Genomic DNA, 22,500 nt, shown 5'->3' with positions numbered 1-22,500 from the left:
CTTCTTTCCTCTGTCCTTCCTTCCTTCCACCCTCCGTCCTACCTTCTTTCCTCCCTCCCTCCTACCTTCCTTACTCACTTACTTCTTTCCTCCATCCTTCCTTCCTACCTTCCTTATTTCCTTTCCTCCCTTCCTTCCTTCCGTCCTCCATCCCCCTTTCTTCCTTCTGTTGTTCCTTCCTTTCTCTCTCTTTCCTTCCTTCCTCCCTGCCTTCTTTCCTTTACTCCCTTCCTCCCTTCCTTCCTTGACTCCAGACTCTCTGATTTAAAACCATCGTGAGACTTTATTTCACAGACAGCAGCTGACTGATATTAAGTGAAAGCTTTGACCTCTGACCCCTGACCCCTCCCCAGCGTGCGGCTCCAGGCCTCAGTACAGCACTCGTATCGTCGGGGGCAACGCCTCCAAGCCGGGTCAGTTCCCCTGGCAGGTCAGCCTCCACTTCAGCAGCGAGCATCTGTGTGGAGGCTCCATCATCACGTCCCGCTGGGTGCTCACCGCGGCGCACTGCGTCTACGGGTGAGTCAGCACATCTGGACGGAGCGGACGGTTTCGAGCTCTTTGCTCTTATTTGAAATTTAGAAATTCGTGGCTCAAGAGTGAGAAGTTGAGTCTGAACTCGTTACTGAAGCATGTTTGATAGTACCGCTAACTGTACTACAGTAAAGTACTAGTACCTCTAACTGTACTACAGTAAAGTACTAGTACCTCTAACTGTACTACAGTAAAGTACTAGTACCTCTAACTGTACTACAGTAAAGTACTAGTACCGCTAACTGTACTACAGTAAAGTACTAGTACCGCTAACTGTACTACAGTAAAGTACAAGTACCTCCAACTGTACTACAGTAAAGTACAAGTACCTCCAACTGTACTACAGTAAAGTACTAGTACCTCTAACTGTACTACAGTAAAGTACAAGTACCTCTAACTGTACTACTGTAAAGTACAAGTACCTCAAACTGTACTATAGTAAAGTACTAGTACCTCTAACTGTACTATAGTAAAGTACTAGTACCTCTAACTGTACTACTGTAAAGTACAAGTACCTCAAACTGTACTATAGTAAAGTACTAGTACCGCTAACTGTACTACAGTAAAGTACTAGTACCGCTAACTGTACTACAGAAAAGTACTAGTACCTCTAACTGTACTACAGTGAAGTACTAGTACCTCAAACTGTACTCCAGTAAAGTACAAGTACCTCAAACTGTACTACAGTAAAGTACAATTACCTCTAACTGTACTACAGTAAAGTACTAGTACCTCTAACTGTACTACAGTAAAGTACTAGTACCTCTAACTGTACTACAGTAAAGTACAAGTACCTCCAACTGTACTACAGTAAAGTACAAGTACCTCAAACTGTACTACAGTAAAGTACAAGTACCTCCAACTGTACTACAGTAAAGTACTAGTACCTCTAACTGTACTACAGTAAAGTACAAGTACCTCCAACTGTACTACAGTAAAGTACAAGTACCTCAAACTGTACTACTGTAAAGTACTAGTACCTCAAACTGTACTACAGTGAAGTACTAATACCTCAAACTGTACTATAGTAAAGTACTAGTACCTCAAACTGTAGTATTGTAAAGTACTAGTACCTCTAACTGTGCTACAGTAAAGTACAAGTACCTCTAACTGTACTACAGTAAAGTACAAGTACCTCAAACTGTACTACAGTAAAGTACTAGTACCTCTAACTGTACTACTGTAAAGTACAAGTACCTCAAACTGTACTATAGTAAAGTACTAGTACCTCTAACTGTACTACTGTAAAGTACAAGTACCTCAAACTGTACTATAGTAAAGTACTAGTACCTCTAACTGTACTACTGTAAAGTACAAGTACCTCAAACTGTACTACAGTAAAGTACTAGTACCTCTAACTGTACTACTGTAAAGTACAAGTACCTCAAACTGTACTATAGTAAAGTACTAGTACCTCTAACTGTACTACTGTAAAGTACAAGTACCTCAAACTGTACTATAGTAAAGTACTAGTACCTCTAACTGTACTACTGTAAAGTACAAGTACCTCAAACTGTACTATAGTAAAGTACTAGTACCGCTAACTGTACTACAGTAAAGTACTAGTACCGCTAACTGTACTACAGAAAAGTACTAGTACCTCTAACTGTACTACAGTGAAGTACTAGTACCTCAAACTGTACTCCAGTAAAGTACAAGTACCTCTAACTGTACTACAGTAAAGCCCAAGTACCTCAAACTGTACTACAGTAAAGTACAAGTACTTCTAACTGTACTACAGTAAAGTACTAGTACCTCTAACTGTACTACAGTAAAGTACAAGTACCTCTAACTGTACTACAGTAAAGTACTAGTACCTCTAACTGTACTACAGTAAAGTACAAGTACCTCCAACTGTACTACAGTAAAGTACAAGTACCTCAAACTGTACTACAGTAAAGTACAAGTACCTCCAACTGTACTACAGTAAAGTACTAGTACCTCTAACTGTACTACAGTAAAGTACAAGTACCTCCAACTGTACTACAGTAAAGTACAAGTACCTCAAACTGTACTACTGTAAAGTACTAGTACCTCAAACTGTACTACAGTGAAGTACTAATACCTCAAACTGTACTATAGTAAAGTACTAGTACCTCAAACTGTAGTATTGTAAAGTACTAGTACCTCTAACTGTACTACAGTAAAGTACAAGTACCTCTAACTGTACTACAGTAAAGTACAAGTACCTCAAACTGTACTACAGTAAAGTACAAGTACCTCTAACTGTACTACTGTAAAGTACAAGTACCTCAAACTGTACTATAGTAAAGTACTAGTACCTCTAACTGTACTATTGTAAAGTACAAGTACCTCAAACTGTACTATAGTAAAGTACTAGTACCTCTAACTGTACTACTGTAAAGTACAAGTACCTCAAACTGTACTATAGTAAAGTACTAGTACCTCTAACTGTACTACAGTAAAGTACAAGTACCTCTAACTGTACTGCAGTAAAGTACAAGTACCTCAAACTGTACTGCAGTAAAGTACTAGTACCTCAAACTGTACTACAGTAAAGTACTAGTACTGTAGTTAGTAGTACTGATATAATGGTGTGCAGGTTTGCGGAGGCGTCCATGTGGTCGGTCCACGCTGGTCAGACGGAGCAGCCGGTACACGGAGCTCAGTCTCTGTCTGTGGAGCGGATCATTTATCACGCTGGCTACCGACCCAAAGGACTCGACTACGACATCGCTCTGATGAAGCTCACCAAGCCGCTCGTCTTTAACGGTACTCATCACATGACCTCATCACATGACCTCATCACACCACCTCATCACATGACCTCATCACACGACCTCATCACACCACCTCATCACATGACCTCATCACATGACCTCATCACACCACCTCATTACATGACCTCATCACACCACCTCATTACATCTCATCACATGACCTCATCACACCACCTCATCACATGACCTCATCACACCACCTCATCACATGACCTCATCACATGACCTCATCACACCACCTCATCACACCACCTCATCACACCACCTCATCACACGACCTCATCACACCACCTCATCACATGACCTTATCACACCACCTCATCACATGACCTCATCACACCACCTCATCACATGACCTCATCACACGACCTCATCACATGACCTCATCACATGACCTCATCACACCACCTCATCACATGACCTCATCACATGACCTCATCACATGACCTCATCACATGACCTCATCACGACCTCATCACACCACCTCATCACACGACCTCATCACACCACCTCATCACATGACCTCATCACATGACCTCATTACATGACCTCATTACATGACCTCATCACATGACCTCTTCATATGACCTCATCACACGACCTCATCACATGACCTCATCACATGACCTCATCACATGACCTCATCACATGACCTCATCACATGACCTCATCACACCACCTCATCACATGACCTCATCACATGACCTCATCACATGACCACATCACACCACCTCATCACACGACCTCATCACATGACCTCATCACATGACCTCATCATATGACCTCATCACACGACCTCATTAAATGACCTCATCACATGACCTCATCACACGACCTCATCACATGACCTCATCACATGACCTCATCACACCACCTCATCACATGACCTCATCACACCACCTCATCACACCACCTCATCACATGACCTCATCACATGACCTCATCACATGACCTCATCACACCACCTCATCACACCACCTCATCACATGACCTCATCACACCACCTCATCACACCACCTCATCACACCACCTCATCACATGACCTCATCACACCACCTCATCACACCACCTCATCACACCACCTCATCACACCACCTCATCACATGACCTCATCACATGACCTCATCACATGACCTCATCACACAACCTCATCACATGACCTCATCACATGACCTCATCACACCACCTCATCACATGACCTCATCACACCACCTCATCACACCACCTCATCACATGACCTCATCACATGACCTCATCACACGACCTCATCACATGACCTCATCACACCACCTCATCACATGACCTCATCACACCACCTCATCACACCACCTCATCACATGACCTCATCACATGGCCTCATCACATGACCTCATCACATGACCTCATCACACGACCTCATCACACGACCTCATCACACGACCTCATCACCACCTCATCACATGACCTCATCACATGACCTCATCACACCACCTCATCACATGACCTCATCACACCACCTCATTACATGACCTCATCACATGACCTCATCACATGACCTCATCACACCACCTCATCACATGACCTCATCACACCACCTCATCACATGACCTCATCACATGACCTCATCATATGACCTCATCACACGACCTCATCACACGACCTCATCACACCACCTCATCACATGACCTCATCACATGACCTCATCACACCACCTCATCACATGACCTCATCACATGACCTCATCACACCACCTCATCACATGACCTCATCACATGACCACATCACACCACCTCATCACACGACCTCATCACATGACCTCATCACATGACCTCATCATATGACGTCATTACATGACCTCATCACATGACCTCATCACACGACCTCATCACATGACCTCATCACATGACCTCATCACACCACCTCATCACATGACCTCATCACACCACCTCATCACACCACCTCATCACATGACCTCATCACATGACCTCATCACACCACCTCATCACACCACCTCATCACATGACCTCATCACACCACCTCATCACACCACCTCATCACACCACCTCATCACATGACCTCATCACACCACCTCATCACACCACCTCATCACACCACCTCATCACATGACCTCATCACATGACCTCATCACATGACCTCATCACACGACCTCATCACATGACCTCATCACATGACCTCATCACACCACCTCATCACATGACCTCATCACACCACCTCATCACACCACCTCATCACATGACCTCATCACACGACCTCATCACATGACCTCATCACACCACCTCATCACATGACCTCATCACACCACCTCATCACACCACCTCATCACATGAACTCATCACATGGCCTCATCACATGACCTCATCACATGACCTCATCACACGACCTCATCACACGACCTCATCACACGACCTCATCACATGACCTCATCACATGACCTCATCACACCACCTCATCACATGACCTCATCACACCACCTCATCACATGACCTCATCACACCACCTCATTACATGACCTCATCACATGACCTCATCACATGACCTCATCACACCACCTCATCACATGACCTCATCACATGACCTCATCATATGACCTCATCACATGACCTCATCACACCACCTCATCACACCACCTCATCACATGACCTCATCACATGACCTCATCACACCACCTCATCACACCACCTCATTACATGACCTCATCACATGACCTCATCACACGACCTCATCACACCACCTCATCACATGACCTCATCACACCACCTCATCACATGACCTCATCACATGACCTCATCACACCACCTCATCACATGACCTCATCACATGACCTCATCCTGTCTGTCATCTTTTTATTATCATTCTATAAAAATAAAAAAAATTGACCCCGTCTTATTCTTCTTTCCTCCCTTCCGTCTGTACTTCCTCCATCCCCCTTTCTTCCCTCCTTTCCTTTCCTCCCTCTTTTCCTTCCTTCCCTCCTTTCCTTATTCCTTCCTCCCTTCATTCTTTCCTCCCTCCCTCCTTCTCTTTCTTTCCTCTGTCCTTCTTTCCTACCTTATTCCTTCCTTCTTTCCTTTCCTCCCTTCTTCCTTCCCTCCTTCCTTCCTCCCTTCTTCCTTCCTCCCTCCTTTCCTTCCTTCTTCCTTCCTCCCTCCTTTCCTTCCTTCTTTCCTTTCCTTTACTCCCTTCCTCCCTCCTTTCCTTCCTTCTTTCCTTTCCTTTACTCCCTTCCGCCCTCCTTTCCTTCCTCCTTTCCTTTCCTCCCTTCCTTCCCTCCTTTCCTTATTCCTTCCTCCCTCCCTCCTTCTCTCTTTCTTTCCTCTGTCCTTCTTTCCTCCCTCCTTTCCCTCCTTCTTCCTTTCCTCCCTTCTTCCTTCCCTCCTTCCTTCCTCCCTGCTTTCCTTCCTTCTTCCTTCCTCCCTTTCTCGCTCCTTTCCTTCCTTCTTTCCTTTCCTTTCCTCCCTTTCTCGCTCCTTTCCTTCCTTCTTTCCTTTCCTTTCCTCCCTTCCTCCCTCCTTTCCTTCCTTCTTCCTTCCTTAACAGGAGGTTTAAGGTGAGGAGCTTCTATAATGATCTTTCTGTTTCTAAACGCTGATCTTCCTCCCTTTCTCTCTCCTTTCCTTCCTTCTTTCCTTCCCTTTCCTTCCTTCCTCCCTCCTTTCCTTCCTTCTTCCTTCCTTGACTCAAGGACAACAGGAGGGTTAAGGCGAGGATCTTTCTGTTTTTAACCTCTGATCTTCCTCCGCAGGCTTCGTGGAGCCCATCTGTCTGCCCAACCACGGCGAGGAGTTCGAGGAGGGCACCATGTGCTGGATCTCTGGGTGGGGGGCGACCGAGGACGAAGGTGAGTCTGAGAGCAGCTGATTTATAAGTCATCATCATCATCATCATCATCATCATCATCGTCACTCGCTCAGCCACACCTACAAAACTGGGTTTAGCCTTCCTGTTGTCCTCGAGTCAAGGAAGGAAGAAGGAAGGAAAGGAGGAAGGAAAGGAGGGAGGAAGGGAGGAAAGGAAAGGAAAGAAGGAAGGAAAGGAGGGAGGAAGGAAGAAGAAAGGAAGGAGGAAGGAAGGAAGGAAGGAAGGAAGAAGGAAGGAAGGAAGGAGGTAGGAAGGAAGGACTGAAAGGAGGAAGGAAGGAAAGGAGGGAGAAAGGGAGGAAGGAAGAAGGAAGGAAAGGAGGGAAGAAAGGAAGGAAGGAAGGAAAGGAGGGAGGACGGAAGGAGGGACTTCCTTCCTCCCTCCTTCCTTCCTTCCGTCATCCCTCCTTTCCTTCCTTCTTCCTTCCTCTCTTCCTCCCTCCTTTCCTTCCTTCTTTCCTTTCCTTTCCTTCCTCCCTCCCTCCCTCCTTTCCTTCTTTCCTTTCCTTTCCTTTCCTCCCTTCCTCCCTCCTTTCCTTCCTTCCTTCCTTCCTCCCTCCCTTCCTTCCTTCCTTGACTCAAGGACAACAGGAGGGTTAAACATTTCTCTGGTTCCATCAGGAGAGACCAGCGTGGTGCTGCGCTCCGCCATGGTGCCGCTCCTCTCCACAAAGACCTGCAACCAGCCGGAGGTCTATCAGGGCTTCATCTCCTCCTGGATGATCTGTGCCGGGTTCCTGGAGGGAGGAACCGACTCCTGCCAGGTAGGAAGGAAGGAAGGAAGGAAGGAAGGAAGGAAGGATGGAAGGAAGGAAGGAAGGAAGGAAGGAAGAAAGACAGGTGGAAGGAAGGAAGAAAGATTGAAAGACAGGTGGAAGGAAGGAAGGAAGGAAGAAAGAAAGAAAGAATGAAAGACAGGTGGAAGGAAGGTAGGAAGGTAGGAAGGAAGGAAGGAAGGAAGGAAGGAAGGAAGGAAGAATGAAAGACAGGTGGAAGGGAGGAAGGAAGGAAGAAAGACAGGTGGAAGGAAGGAAGAATGAAAGATAGGTGGAAGGAAGGAAGGAAGGAAGGAAGGAAGGAAGGAAGAAAAGATGAAAGACAGGTGGAAGAACGGAAGGAAAGAAGGAAGGAAGGAAGGAAGGAAGGAAGGAAGAAAGAATGAAAGACAGGTGGAAGGAAGGAAGGAAGGAAGGAAGAATGAAAGATAGGTGGAAGGAAGGAAGGAAGGAAGGTAGGAATGAAGAATGAAAGACAAGTGGAAGGAAGGAAGGAAGGAAGGAAGGATGGAAGGAAGGAAGACAGGTGGAAGGAAGGAAGGAAGGAAGGAAGGAAGGAAGGACGGAAGGAAGGAAGACAGGTGGAAGGAAGGAAGGAAGGAAGGAAGGAAGAAAGATTGAAAGACAGGTGGAAGGAAGGAAGGAAGAATGAAAGATAGGTGGAAGGAAGGAAGGAAGGAAGGAAGGAAGGAAGGAAGGAAGGAAGGAAGGAAGGAAGAATGAAAGATAGGTGGAAGGAAGGAAGGAAGGAAGGAAGGAAGGAAGGAAGAATGAATGACTGGTGGAAGGAAGAATGAAAGACAGGTGGAAGGAAGGAAGGAAGGATGGAAGGAAGGAAGGAAGAATGAAAGACAGGTGGAAGGAAGGTAGGAAGGAAGGAAGGATGGAAGAAAGAATGAAAGACAGGTGGAAGGAAGGAAGGAAGGATGGAAGGAAGGAAGGAAGAATGAAAGACAGGTGGAAGGAAGGAAGGGTAGAAGGAAGGAAGAAAGAATGAAAGACAGGTGGAAGGAAGGAAGGAAGAAAGGATGAAAGACAGGTCTAAGGAAGGTAGGAAGGAAGAAAGAATGAAAGACAGGTGGAAGGAAGGAAGGAAGAATGAAAGACAGGTGGAAGGAAGGTAGGAAGGAAGGAAAGAAGGAAGAAACAATGAAAGACAGGTGGAAGGAAGGAAGGAAGGAAGGAAGGACAGACGTGGTGGAAAAGTGCCACTACATCACAGTTCAGTTTACAGCTTATGGTCAGTCAGATAACCCCCCCCCCCTCTCCCCCCCCCCCCCCCCACGTCTCCCCAGGGTGACAGCGGCGGCCCCCTGGCCTGTGAGGACTCGTCTGTGTGGAAGCTGGTGGGAGCGACCAGCTGGGGGATCGGCTGCGCCATCAGGAACAAGCCGGGCGTCTACACCCGGATCACACGCTCGCTCAGCTGGGTCCGCCAGCAGATGGAGGTCAGTGTTAGACCGTGGGGGGGGCTTAAAACTGGGGAGGGGGGGGGGGGGGGGGCTTAAAACTGTGTGTGTGTGTGTTGGGGGGGGGGTTAAAACTGGTGGGGGGGGGTGTCCTTAAAACTGGATCTGAACTGATCTGTAGTCCACCAGATGGTTAGGGTTACCTCCTTTCGTTCCTTCCTTCCTCCTTCCTTTCCTTCCTTCTTCCTCCCTCCCTCCTTTCCTTCCTTCTTTCCTTTCTTCCCTTCTTCCTTCCTCCCTCCCTCCTTTCCTTGGGTTAGGGTTAGGGTTAGGGTTAGGTTTCCTTTCTTCCCTTCCTCCTTCCTACCTCCCTTCTTTCTTCCTTCCTACCTCCTTCCATCCTCCCTCCCTCCCTTCCTTCCTCCCTCCTTTCCTTGTTTCTTTCCTTTCCTCCCTTCTTCCTTCCCTCCTTCCTCCCTCCTTTCCTCCCCTTCTCCCTCCTTTCCTTCCTTCTTTCCTTTCCTCCCTTCTTCCTTCCCTTCTTTCCTTTCCTCCCTCCTTCCTCCCTTTCCCATCTTTAAAACAGCCTCCATCATTTTCTACAGCAGCTGCAGGTTGTAGTGCAGCGCTCACACAGAGTATATTAAGGCTCTGTTGTTTCCTTTCCTTATTCCTTCCTCCCTTCATTCTGTCCTCTGTCCTTCTTTCCTACCTTATTTCTTCCTTCTTTCCTTCCCTCCTTTCCTTTCCTCCTTCCTTCTTTCCTTCCTCCCTTCTTCCTCCCTCCTTCCTTCCTAACTCCTTTCCTTCCTTCGTCCTTCCTCCCTCCTTTGCTTTCCTTTCCTCCCTTCTCTCCTTTCCTTTCCTTTCCTTTCCTCCCTTCTTCCTTCCCTCCTTCCTCCCTCCTTTCCTTTCCTCCCTTCTTCCTTCCTTCTTTCCTTCTTTCCTTCCTCCCTTCTTCCTCCCTCCTTTCCTTTCCTCCCTCCTTCCTTCCTAACTCCTTTCCTTCATTCGTCCTTCCTCCCTCCTTTGCTTTCCTTTCCTCCCTTCTCTCCTTTCCTTTCCTTTCCTTTCCTCCCTTCATCCTTCCCTCCATTCCTTCCTTCCTACTTACCTCCTTCCTACCTCCTTTCCTTCCTATATTAAGGCTCTGTTGTTGGGGACTACTTTCGGCGGCGGATGAATCCCCATTTGGTGCTGTGTGGTATTCCGGGCAGCAGGACAATGTGTGTGTGTGTGTGTGTGTGTGTGTGTGTGTGTGTGTGTGTGTGTGTGTGTGTGTGGTGCGTGTGCGTGTGAGTGTGTGTGGTATGTGTGTGTGTGTGTGTGTGTGGTGTGTGTGTGTGTGTGTGTGTTCATGGTGGTGAAGGAAGTGTCACATGTGCAGCTGTCGTGTTTTTAATAAGTTAATAAGAGATCTGCAGCACACAGGAATAAAAGTTTTAAACTGTACACTCTCTCGTCTGTTAAAGCCGTCTCTTCCTTCCTACCTCCTTACTTCCTCCCTCCTTTTCTTCCTTCCTTCCTGCCTCCTTTAATTCCTTCTTCCTTCCTCCCTCCTTTCCTTCCTTCTTCCTTCCTTCCTTTCCTTCCTCCCTCCTTCCTTTCCTTCCTTCTTTCCTTTCCTCCCTTCTTCCTTCCCTCCTCCCTCCTTTCCTTCCTTCTTCCTTCCTCCCTTTCTCCCTCCTTTCCTTCCTTCTTTCCTTTCCTCCCTTCTTCCTTCCTTCCTCCCTTCTTCCTTCCCTCCTCCCTCCTTTCCTTCCTTCTTCCTTCCTCCCTTCCTGCCTCCTTTAATTCCTCACTTCTTCCTTCCTTCCTGCCTCCTTTAATTCCTTCTTCCTTCCCTCCTTTCCTTCCTTCTTTCCTTTCCTCCCTTCTTCCTTCCTTCCTGCCTCCTTTAATTCCTTCTTCCTTTCTCCCTCCTTTCCTTCCTTCTTTCCTTTCCTCCCATCCTCCCTCCTTTCCTTCCTTCCTCCCCCCTTTCCTTTCTTCCCTTCTTCCTTCCTTCCTGCCTCCTTTAATTCCTTCTTCCCTCCTTCCTTTCCTTCCTTCCCTCCTTTGCTTCCTTCTTCCTTCCTCCCTCCTTTCCTTCCTTCTTCCTTTCCTTCCTTCCCTCCTCCCTCCCTCCCTCCTTTCCTTCCTTCTTTCCTTTCCTCCCTTCCTTACTCTCTCCTTTCCTTCTTTCCTTCCTTCCTTTCCTCCCTTCTTCCTTCCCTCCTTTCCTTCCTATATTAAGGGTCTGTTGTTGGGTTCTTTTTTAAACGTGGAGTTTGAAGAACAGCTGCAGTTAATCAGTTTACCGTCTCGTCTGTTAAAGCGTGACTAATCAGCCGAGCTCGGTCCCAGCTGTTAGTGACCTCGTCCTGCAGAGACAGACAGCTGGATCCACTCAGTACTTTCATTTACATCCTACTAAAGTAAAAGTACTGCAGTATTATAGTGATGTAGTATGCAGTATTACAGTAAAAGTACTGTAGTATTATAGTGATGTAGTATGCAGTATTACAGTAAAAGTACTGCAGTATTATAGTGATGTAGTATGCAGTATTACAGTAAAAGTAGTGATAGGTGGAGCTAATTTATACTACTTTATATACAGTTAGCTAGTTTACATTACTTTATATACAGTTAGCTAGTTTACACTACTTTATATACAGTTAGCTAGTTTATACTACTTTATATACAGTTAGCTAGTTTACATTACTTTATATACAGTTAGCTAGTTTACATTACTTTATATACAGTTAGCTAGTTTACATTACTTTATATACAGTTAGCTAGTTTATACTACTTTATATACAGTTAGCTAGTTTATACTACTTTATATACAGTTAGCTAGTTTATACTACTTTATATACAGTTAGCTAGTTTATACTACTTTATATACGGTTAGCTAGTTTATACTACTTTATATACGGTTAGCTAGTTTACTACTTTATATACAGTTAGCTAGTTTATACTACTTTATATACAGTTAGCTAGTTTATACTACTTTATATACAGTTAGCTAGTTTATACTACTTTATATACAGTTAGCTAGTTTACACTACTTTATATACAGTTAGCTAGTTTATACTACTTTATATACAGTTAGCTAGTTTACACTACTTTATATACAGTTAGCTAGTTTACACTACTTTATATACGGTTAGCTAGTTTACTACTTTATATACAGTTAGCTAGTTTATACTACTTTATATACAGTTAGCTAGTTTAGTCCAGTGGTTCCCAACCTAGGGGTGGGGCCCCTCCAAAGGGTCAGCAGATAAATGTGAGGGCTGCTGAGATGATTAATGGGAGAGGAAAGAAGAAAAAACAAAGTTCAGATTCACAAATGTGTTTTCAGTTTTTGGACTTTTTCTCTAATCTTTGATTTCTGCTGAAATATTGGATCATTTGAACATTTATTGAGATGAAAGCATGTGAGAAGTTTAGAGGGAAGAATCACTATACATATATATAATGTACGGTTTAGTAGCATTATCATTAGTATTATGAGCTCCAGCTTCTAACAAGGAAGATTTCAGATGTGTGAATGTAATTACAGCACAATGATTGATGGATCCCAACATCCTTATTTATATATTTTCTATGTTCTAACATTTAAATCCTTTGTGAAATAAGTCAAAAACAAGAACAACAGGCAGCAGTTTCTCATGAGTCAGCAGGACTTGATCTTTACTGAAGGTGAATCATTTACACATTAAAAATTCACCTTCTTCACTTCAGAGTTTCAGCCTGAGAAATGAAACTTTTAAACACTGTTCATTCTTCCTGAAGCCGTGCAGAGTGACACAATGCTTTTATGAAAATATTTGAGCTGTTTTATGGATAATAATTAAGCATATTTGTTGTTTTTTTTAAGGACGTTGGTTTGGACAGAGTTCAGATTTGACCACGGACAGCTGTGGATCATTAACTCTAAAGTCTTGTTTTCTGTGTTTCAGAGAGAAGAGGCTCTCAGCTCAGACAACTGACTCAGCTGCAGTTTCGTCTCACCGGATCCTGTTTGGATGTTTTTCACATTTAACGGACAGAAGAGAAGAAGAAGAAGGAGAAGAAGAAGAAGAAGGAGAAAGAGAAGGAGAAAGAGACATTGCACAGCAGAGAGTTAGGCATCGTTTATTCCAAAATAGAAAGCTCTAAGGCAAAAACAGACAAAAGAGAAAAGTGAACAACGCTTCATTTAAAAAGCAAGACAGATGCGAGTGAGGAGCCGAGAGAGCTCAGCGAGGGGCCTTAACGCAGAGTCACTACATCACAACCCCCCCTACCCCACCCTCCACCATCCACCCTCCAGGCCGCCGAGGTTTCCCAACACGTCAAAAAAATTAACCATTTCAAGTCTTTACTTTTACAAGAAGGGATTAAAAAACCAGATTACTGCAACTACTGACAGACAGCTTGTGGTACAGTACAATATTACAGATATTCAACAGACAGCAGGCACCCCAAATTTGTGCAGTCGTATCAAACATATTGATAAGAGATTCCAGATGCTTCACTGTGTGTGTGTGTGTGTGTGTGTGTGTGTGCCTGAACATGTAAGCGTGGCTCCTCATGATTTCAGAGGCCTATTATAAAAGGGGGGAGGAAGGAAGGCAAGGAGGGAGGAAGGGAGGGAGGAAAGGAAAGGAAAGAAGGACGGAAAGGAGGGAGAAAGGGAGGAAGGAAGAAGGAAGGAAAGGAGGGAGGAGGGGAGGAAAGGAAGAAGGAAGGAAAGGAGGGAGGGAGGCCTATCAGGTGTATGGTGACTATAGAGGAAACAATGAGGAGTGTGTGTGTGTGTGTGTGTGTGTGTGTGTGTGTGTGTGTGTGTGTCTGTAGTGGCGGCGGCCCACAGGAACTGCAGCGTTTCATAGTCCGACTGCTCCGGCTGTCAGGTTTCCCATCGCAGTCACATGTTCGTGTCCATAAATAAAAAAAAAGAAAGTTTAATGCGTGCTAAAAAAGTCCGCTCCTTCTCGTCATCCTCGCTGATGATGATGATGACGATGATGATGATGATGGCGGCGGCGTTGGTGGTATCTCTCGGTGGATTCTGCCCTTCCAGCGTTTCTCCCCCCCCCCCCCCGACTCGGAGCCTCTGTGATTGTGTTGTTAGCATAGTGTTCTGGATTGTGCATTTTTCTTTTTTTTTTTTTGAGAAAGTGTGACGCCTACACTACTATTGTAAAAATGATTAAAAGACGTAATGTATGGTATACACAATGCGGGCAAAGAACCAGAAGCTGCAATTTAAAAACTAAACAAGTGTGAATACTACAGAAGTGTGTTGCATTCACTTGGGATTTTTTTTTTTTTTTTTAACGAGATGATTTTAAAACAACTTGAATCCTCTTGACACTCTGAGATGCTCCTGTTGTCCTCAGGTCAAGGAAGGACAGGAGGAAGGAAGGAAAGACGGAAGGGAGTAAGGAGGAAGGAAGTAAGGATGGAAGGAAAGGAGGAAAAGAGGAAGGAAGGAAGGAAAAGAAGAAGGAAGTAAGGAGAGAAGGAAAGGAAGGGTTTTTGGGGGGTTTTTCGAGACACTCTGAGATGCTCCTGTCTTAAAGCTTCCTGTTGTCCTCAGGTCAAGGAAGGACAGGAGGAAGGAAGGAAAGAAGGAAGGAAGGAAGGAAGGGAGTAAGGAGGAAGGAAGGAAAGAAGGAAGGAAGGAAAGGAGGGAGGGAGGAAGGATGGAAGGAAAGGAGGAAAAGAGGAAGGAAGGAAGGAAAAGAAGAAGGAAGTAAGGAGAGAAGGAAAGGAAGGGTTTTTGGGGTTATTTCGAGACACTCTGAGATGCTCCTGTCTTTAACCCTCCTGTTGTCCTCAGGTCAAGGAAGGACAGGAGGAAGGAAGGAAAGAAGGAAGGAAGGAAGGGAGTAAGGAAAGAAGGAAGGAAGGAAGGGAGTAAGGAGGAAGGAAAGAAGGAAGTAAGGAGGAAGGAAGGAAAAGAAGAAGGAAGTAAGGAGAGAAGGAAAGGAAGGGAGTAAGGAGGGAGGGAGGAAGGATGGATGGATGGAAGAAGACTTTACGGTTGAACCGAAGAAATCAGAAAACTTTCAATGAATTCAGAAAAAAACGAACTTTTTTTTTTTTTTTCCAATTTTAATTTTTTCCAGTGAATGCAACACAGCTGTGTAGAATACTGCAGTCAGAAAGCTCTGAAGTTAAAAAGTTAAATTGAGGATGTTTGCAGTAAAAAGTTGAAATTCTTTAAACGATGCTTTTGCAGAAAAAAAAAAAAAAAAAAAAAAAACCCACAAAAATGTTTCTGCTCTTTAGTGTCTTTTTTTTTTTTTTTTTTTTTTTTTGGGACCAGTCAGACTTTCTTTTTGTGCTTCTTGGCAATAATAATTCTTTAGAAAAGAACACATCATGTAAGGCCTTGTTAGTATTGTGTAAGTTTAAAACCAATTTTTTTTTAAATAGCAATTTTTTTTTCCAACCAGCATAATAATTCAATTCCTTTTTTTTTTCTTCTTGTTTCTTAGAAAACTTCAAAGAACCCCGGAAAACAGGGTTGCTAGCTTTTAATTATGAATCTGTACATAAATATTCCTTATTACAAAACAGGAGAACACAAAAAATGAAACAAAAAAAAAAACAAAAAAACACTAATTTCATATGTTTGTATATAAAAATAAGCATCTCTCCTTTTTTTTTTCCTGTCTTTTTTTTTGTTGTAGTTTTTTTTTTTTTTTTTTTTTAAATTTCTCCTCTGATGGAGAGTCGGTCGTAAGAGTGCGCACATCTACTCAAAACACAAGCATGCAAAAAGTGAAGACAAACCCTTACAGATACAACTTTAAAGTGTTGGCATCCAAACTGAGAATTCAACATGGGCAGGAGGGGGGTATGGGAGGGGTTGGGGGGCAGGAGGGGGGTCAGGAGGGGGGTGTGGGAGGGGTTGGGGGAGCAGGAGGGGGGTGTGGGCAGGGTTGGGGGAGCAGGAGGAGGGTGTGGGAGAGGTTGGGGGAGCAGTAGGGGGGAGTGGGAGGGGTTGGGGGGGCAGGAGGGGGATGTGGGAGGGGTTGGGGGGCAGGAGAAGGGTGTGGGAGGGGTTGGGTAACAAAAAAAAAAGATAATAAAATCAGTCAACATTTATTAACGGAGCAGATAAACTTGCTTCGGGTGTTTTTAACACTTCTTTTTTTTCCTCTTTTCTTCTTCTTCTTCTTCTTCTGTTTTGATTTAATCTTTTTGAGCTTAAATATACAAAAAAAAGTGCACTCGCCTACGTCAACTAAATAATTAAAAAACGGTTTCTGAAATGAAACTCCTGATGTTCACACACGCAGCATCGATCGTTCAGCAGGGTGGGAGAGTCGGAAGAGTGCAGGACCGTTCCCCTGTTGTCCTGTCGCTTTGTGCTCTATGTAAACCTAGTGTGTGTGTGTGTGTGTGTGTGTGTGTGTGTGTGTGTGTGTGTGTGTAGATCAGAGGTGTCAAACTCATTTTCATTCAAGGGCCACATACAGACCAATTTGATGTCATGTGGGCCGGATCATTAAAAAGATGAAGGGAAGGAAGGAAGGAAGGAAGGAAGGAAGGAAGGCAGGAAATAAGAAGGGAAGGAAGGAAATACAGGCAAAAGGAAGAAAGATAGGAAGGACAGACAGAAGGAAGGAAGGACAGACAGAAGAAAGGAAGGACAGATGGAAGAAACGGAAGAAGGAAGGAAGAAAGGGAGGAAAGACGGATGGAAGGAAGAAAGGAACGAAGAAAGGAAAAAAGGAAGGTAGGAAGGACAGATGGAAGGAAGAAAGGAACGAAGAAAGGAAAAAAGGAAGGAAGGACAGAAGGAAGAAAGGAAGGAAGGAAAAGAACACAGAAAGGAAAGTGGGCCAGATCGCACCCGTCAGCGGGCCGGTTCTGGCCCACGGGCCGCATGTTTGACACCCCTGGCGTAGATCATTGTGTGTGTGTGTGTGTATTCTGGACACCATTTTTGACGCATGTTGTGTTTCTCTGTGTGTGTGTGTGTGCGTAGATCATTGTGTGAGGGAGTGTGTGTGTCCTCTACTGCAATGAGTCGCTGTTGTCCAGGCCCAGCCCGGCCATGTCCGCGTCCTCGTCCTCGTCCCCGCTGTCCCCCGACTCGTCCTCGCTGTGGCCCCCCATCATCACCTGCTGTACCGCCAGCGTGGCGCCGTCTGACGTCAGGCTCTGCAGACCCTCCATGTTCATCGTCACCATCGTGCCTTAAAGTCAGAGGAGAGAATCACTCGAAACGTTTTCAACACTGAATCTCTAAAAGTTAACGACAGCAGAAGTGTTACTGTGTAAGACTCAGTAGTATGGAAGTTAATCTGTGCCATCTGCTTTTGAATTTGAATTTTTAGCACTGAATTTTTTTTTTTTTCATTGAAATCAGACTTTGAATTTTAAAAGCCGTTGAATTTCAAGAACTGAATTTTTTTTCCTCTGAATTTTTTCTGTTTAAAAAAAAATCAGCGTAAAAAAAATTCAGTGTAAAAAAATCAGTGTAAAAAAAAAGTGTAAAAAAATTCAATGTCTTCAAAAATTCAGTGTAAAAAATTCAGTGTAAAAAAATTCAATGTCTCAAAAAATTCAGTGTAAAAAAATTCAGTGTTAAAAAAATCAATGTCTTCAAAAAATTCAGTGTAAAAAAAGTGTAAAAAAATTCAATGTAAAAAAAATCAGTGTAAAAAAATCAGTGTAAAAAAATTCAGAGTAAAAAAATTCAGTGTAAAAAAATCAGTGTAAAAAAAATCAGTGTAAAAAATTCAGTGTAAAAAAATGCAGTGTAAAAAAATGCAGTGTAAAAAAGTGTAAAAAAATTCATGTCTCAAAAAATTCAATGTAAAAAAAAATCAGTGTAAAAAATTCAGTGTAAAAAATTCAGTGTAAAAAATCCAGTGTAAAAAAAAGTGTAAAAAAATTCAGAGTAAAAAAATTAAGTGTAAAAAAATCAGTGTAAAAATTCAGTGTAAAAAAAAACAGTGTAAAAAATTCAGTGTAAAAAAATCAGTGTAAAAAAATTCAGTGTAAAAAAATTCAGTGTAAAAAAAATCAGTGTAAAAAAATTCAATGTAAAAAAATCAGTGTAAAAAAAAAAAATCAGTGTAAAAAAAAGTGTAAAAAAATTCAATGTCTCAAAAAATTGAGGAGGTATGGGAGGAAAGTAAATCCTCCCAGCAGAGACTTCAGGCCCATCCACACCAAGAACTACAACTATAGATATATAGTATTAAAAATGGTTGTAACTGTGGATGGAGGAGTTCACACCACAACTATAACGACATCGACAGTGTTGGACGATATCGTTGGATCACTTTCAGAGAAACACTGACAGCCAATCAGAATCCTTCCTATAAACCAAACAGCAGCCCGACAGCTTTCTTCTTCCTCCCTTCCATCCTTCCTTCCCTCCTTCCTTCCATCCTTCCTTTTCTTCCTCCTTCCCTCCTTCCTTTTCTTCCTCCTTCCCTCCTAACTTCCCTCCTTCCTGCCTTCCTTTTCTTCCTCCTTCCCTCCTAACTTCCCTCCTTCCATCCTTCCTTTCTTCCTCCCTCCCTCCTAACTTCCCTCCTTCCATCCTTCCTTCCTTTTCTTCCTCCTTCCCTCCTAACTTCCCTCCTTCCATCCTTCCTTCCTCCTTCCTTCCGTCCTTCTCCCTCTCTCCTAACTTCCTCCTTCCTCCTCTCTCCTCCCTAACTTCCCTCCCTCCCTCCCTTCCTTCTTTCCTTCCTCCTCCCTTTCTTCCTCCTCCCTCCTCCCTCCTCCCTTCCCCCCTCCCTCCCTCCCTCCTTTCAGTCCTTCCTCCTTCTTCCTCCCCTCCTTCCTCCCTCCTTCTTTCTTCCGTCCTTCCTTCCTCCCTCCTACCTCCCTCCTACCTTCCTTCCTTCCTTCCCTCCCTCCTAACTTCCTTCCCTCCTTCCCTCCTTCCCTCCTCCTTTCCTTCCTCCCTCCCTTCCTTTTTTCCTTCCTTCCTTCCTTCCTTCCCTTCCTTCCTTGACTCGAGGACAACAGGAGGACGAGCTTAAACTCTGTTTAGGAAAAGGAAGTGACTCTCACTTTTTAGTCTGGTCTCAGAATCCTTCCTATAAACCAACCAGCAGCCCGACAGCCAATCAGACAAGTCAAAGTAAAATGCAACCTGTGTCAAACGGAGTTTAACTACCACCGGAGTACGTGGAGTTTGAGTTAGCACCTCCACGCTAAACACCCAGGTGCAGCCAAGCCAGCCTCAGCTCCACCAAAGGACCATTTTGGAGTGTGGGAGTCGCAGCAGAGCCGTGATTGATTCCCAGTTAAGACACTCTGGTAAGAAATGCTTTACATTATGGGCTTAAACTGCCTTCAAATGGAAAATAACAGGATTTTAAACATGACATTCAAAACGCCATTAATCGCGATTAACTATGGAAACGATGCGATTAATCTCGATTAAAAAAATTAATCGTTTGACAGCCCTAAAAAAATATATAAAAAAATGATCCAACGTATTAAATTTTAAATACCTGGTAGATTAATGAATGTTTAAGTTAATGAGTGAAAGAAGGAAGGAAATAAAAGGACAGAAAAGTGTCTCAACAGTAAATCATTTGCTAAGAGTTTGATGATTTATTCTCTAACTGTATTTCTAACAACCCTTAAACAGACAACGTGCACCAGGAGATACACACTCTTTAACCTTCCTGTCATCCTCCCGGTCCTTCCTCTGTCCTTCCTTCCTTCCTTCCTTCCTTCATCTGTCCTTCCTTCCTTAGATCTAAGTTCAGCTGTTAGGGTAAATGTTCCCTCCTTCTGTCCTTTCTTCCTTCCTTCATCTGTCCTTCCTTTCTTTCTTCCTTCCTCCCTCCTTTCCTTCCTTCCTTCCTCCCTCCTTTCCTTCCTTCTTCCCTCCTTTCCTACCTTCCTCCCTCCCTCCTTTCCTTCCTACCTTCCTCCCTCCTTTCCTTCCTACCTCCTTCCTTTCCTTCCTCCTCCTTCCCTCCTTCCTTTCCTTCCTCCTCCTTCCCTCCCTCCTTTCCTTCCTTCCTTCTTCCTCCCTCCTTCCTTCCCTTCCTCCCTCCTTTCCTCCCTCCTTTCCTCCCTCCTTTCCTTCCTTCCTTCCTTCTTCCCTCCCTCCTTTTCCCTCCCTCCTTTCCTTCCTCCCTCCTTTCCTTCCTTCCTTCTTCCCTCCCTCCTTTCCTTCCTTTAGGTGCAAATGACATAACTAGTAAGGCCTGTTTAAGGGTTAAGAAAAACCTCCAGCAGCATTTGAACAACTCTCCAAACTTACTGTTGTGTCAATCATTAAACTCAAAGGAAGGTAGGGGGGAGGAAAGAAAGAGAGAAGGAGGGAGGGAGGAAGGGAAGAAAGAAGGAAGGAAGGAAGGAAGAAGAAAGGGGGATGGAAGAAGGCAAGAAGGAAGGGAGGAGAGAAGGAGGGAGGGAGGAAGAACAGATGGAAATAAGGAAAGGACGGAGGAAGGAAAGAAAGAAGGGAGGAGAGAAGGAGGGAGGGAGGAAGAACAGATGGAAGTAAGGAAAAGAAGGAAGGATGGAGGAAATAAGGAACGAGGGAGGGAGAAAGGAAAAGAGGAAGGGAAGAAAGAAGGCAGGGAGGAAGGAAAGGAAGGAAGGAAGGAAGGAAGGAAGGAAGGAAGGAAGGAAGGAAGGATATTTTGGGATATTTACAGAAGTTACCAAATATAATTATTTGCCCAATAAAGGGTTAATAATCAGCCATGTGGACTCATTCATCTTTGTGAGGTTTGTCATTTGGCTGAATCTGGATGGATGTAATGCTCGTACCGTCTGGCATGGTGACCTGCTGGTGGCTTCCTCCTCCTGATGCGATGGAGTCGGGCCAGAAGCGCTGCAGAGGCCGGTTCTGAGGGGTCTTCTTTTTGGTTTTGGGTGTCTCAGAGGAGCTGGCGTCCAACATGGGCTGCAGGATCCGCCTCCGTGCATTTATGAACCTGCAGAGACGAGGAGACGAGTCGGGCTGCTCAGCTGCTTTTCTTCTTCTTCTTCACGTATTTGTGGGTTAGGGTTAGGTTAGGTTAGGTCTAAAAAGGTGGATGTTTGAACGAGGGGCTGCATGGACTGTCACAAACTCACCAGTTATTGACCTGCAGGAGCGTCAGGTTTGTCTGAGTGGCGATCTGTTTCTTCTCATCCTCTGTTGGATATGGATGCTGCAGGAGAGGAGAAATAAAGCTTCAGTGTTGATTCAAAGTGTCAGAAAAGACGACGAGCCGCTCAGCACACACACACACACACACACACACACACACACACACACACACACACACACACACACACACACACACACACACACACACACAGACACACTCACCCCGATGTGCTGGAAGAGCCACGAGCGCATGACGTTGGTGGCGTGTTTGGGTAGGACGCCACGTTTGTTCTTGGTTGAGTTGTCGTCGTGATTGAAGAGGTTTAAGTCCTGGTGAAACTGCAGCTGGAGCTGAACACACACACACACACACACACACACACACACACACACACACACACACACACACACACACACACACAAAATCATTTAGTCCCAAAGAAAAAAACCCAATTCTGACCACATTTCAATCTCTTCCACAACATTTGACTCTGAGTATTTGCAGCAGAGCAGCAGCAGCAGCGTCTGCTCCGTCTGTGTGTCTACACTGGAGGCGTTCAGGTACAGTGTAGAGCGTAGGTCATCCAAGTGTTGGAAGCACTCAGAGCTCAATATACAATGATTACGGCTGGGTGTCCGTACCTCAGATGGATACCAAATAGTGGAAATGGAAATGTCTCCCGTCAAACCAAACCTGCAATTGACCTTTTTTGCACCCAGAGCTAGAAAATATGACTATGCGACATGTGATTGGTCCACTGCCACAGGAGCTACGACCCGTCCACAGCATAAAATAATGATTAGCTTTAAAATCATTAAAAAGGACATAGAGTGCAAATGAAAGATTAAAATGTAAAAGACAGAATCTGATGAATTACTCAGCTGGTATCAGGATCACTTTAAGGGTACTTGGATTACTGGATGGTACTTGGATTATTACTAGGGCTGTCAAACGATTATTTTTTAATCGCATAATTTCCATAGTTAATCACGATTAATGGCGTTTTGAATTGCATGTTTAAAATCCTGTTATTTTCCATTTGAAGGCAGTTTTAAGCCCATAATGTAAAGCATTTCTTACCAGAGTGTCTTAACTGGGAATCAATCACG

General features: G+C 44.3%; 2 protein-coding genes across 2 annotated transcripts in view; one reads left to right on the top strand and one right to left on the bottom strand.

The window, feature by feature from the left end:
* Positions 1-13,294, top strand: part of tmprss3a (transmembrane serine protease 3a) — a 27,419-nt gene extending 14,125 nt beyond the window's left edge. Inside the window, exons 9-14 of the mRNA XM_053329084.1 lie at positions 354-519; positions 3,098-3,267; positions 7,018-7,113; positions 7,754-7,896; positions 9,204-9,356; positions 13,265-13,294. Coding sequence (XP_053185059.1) covers positions 354-519; positions 3,098-3,267; positions 7,018-7,113; positions 7,754-7,896; positions 9,204-9,356; positions 13,265-13,294 — 758 coding nt within the window. The remainder of the gene's footprint in view (positions 1-353; positions 520-3,097; positions 3,268-7,017; positions 7,114-7,753; positions 7,897-9,203; positions 9,357-13,264) is intronic.
* Positions 13,295-17,223: 3,929 nt separating this feature from the next.
* The window catches only part of pknox1.1 (pbx/knotted 1 homeobox 1.1), a 20,915-nt gene continuing 15,638 nt past the window's right edge, over positions 17,224-22,500 (bottom strand). The window contains exons 7-10 of the mRNA XM_053328891.1: positions 21,613-21,741; positions 21,375-21,451; positions 21,066-21,232; positions 17,224-17,503 (exon numbers count right to left, since the gene is read on the bottom strand). Coding sequence (XP_053184866.1) covers positions 17,322-17,503; positions 21,066-21,232; positions 21,375-21,451; positions 21,613-21,741 — 555 coding nt within the window. The 3' untranslated portion in view covers positions 17,224-17,321. The remainder of the gene's footprint in view (positions 17,504-21,065; positions 21,233-21,374; positions 21,452-21,612; positions 21,742-22,500) is intronic.

This window comes from Scomber japonicus, chromosome 11, assembly GCF_027409825.1.
Source record: "Scomber japonicus isolate fScoJap1 chromosome 11, fScoJap1.pri, whole genome shotgun sequence".
Lineage (NCBI taxonomy): Eukaryota > Metazoa > Chordata > Actinopteri > Scombriformes > Scombridae > Scomber > Scomber japonicus.
Note: the sequence above shows the minus strand (reverse complement) of the source record. Positions and strands in the feature narration are given on the sequence as shown.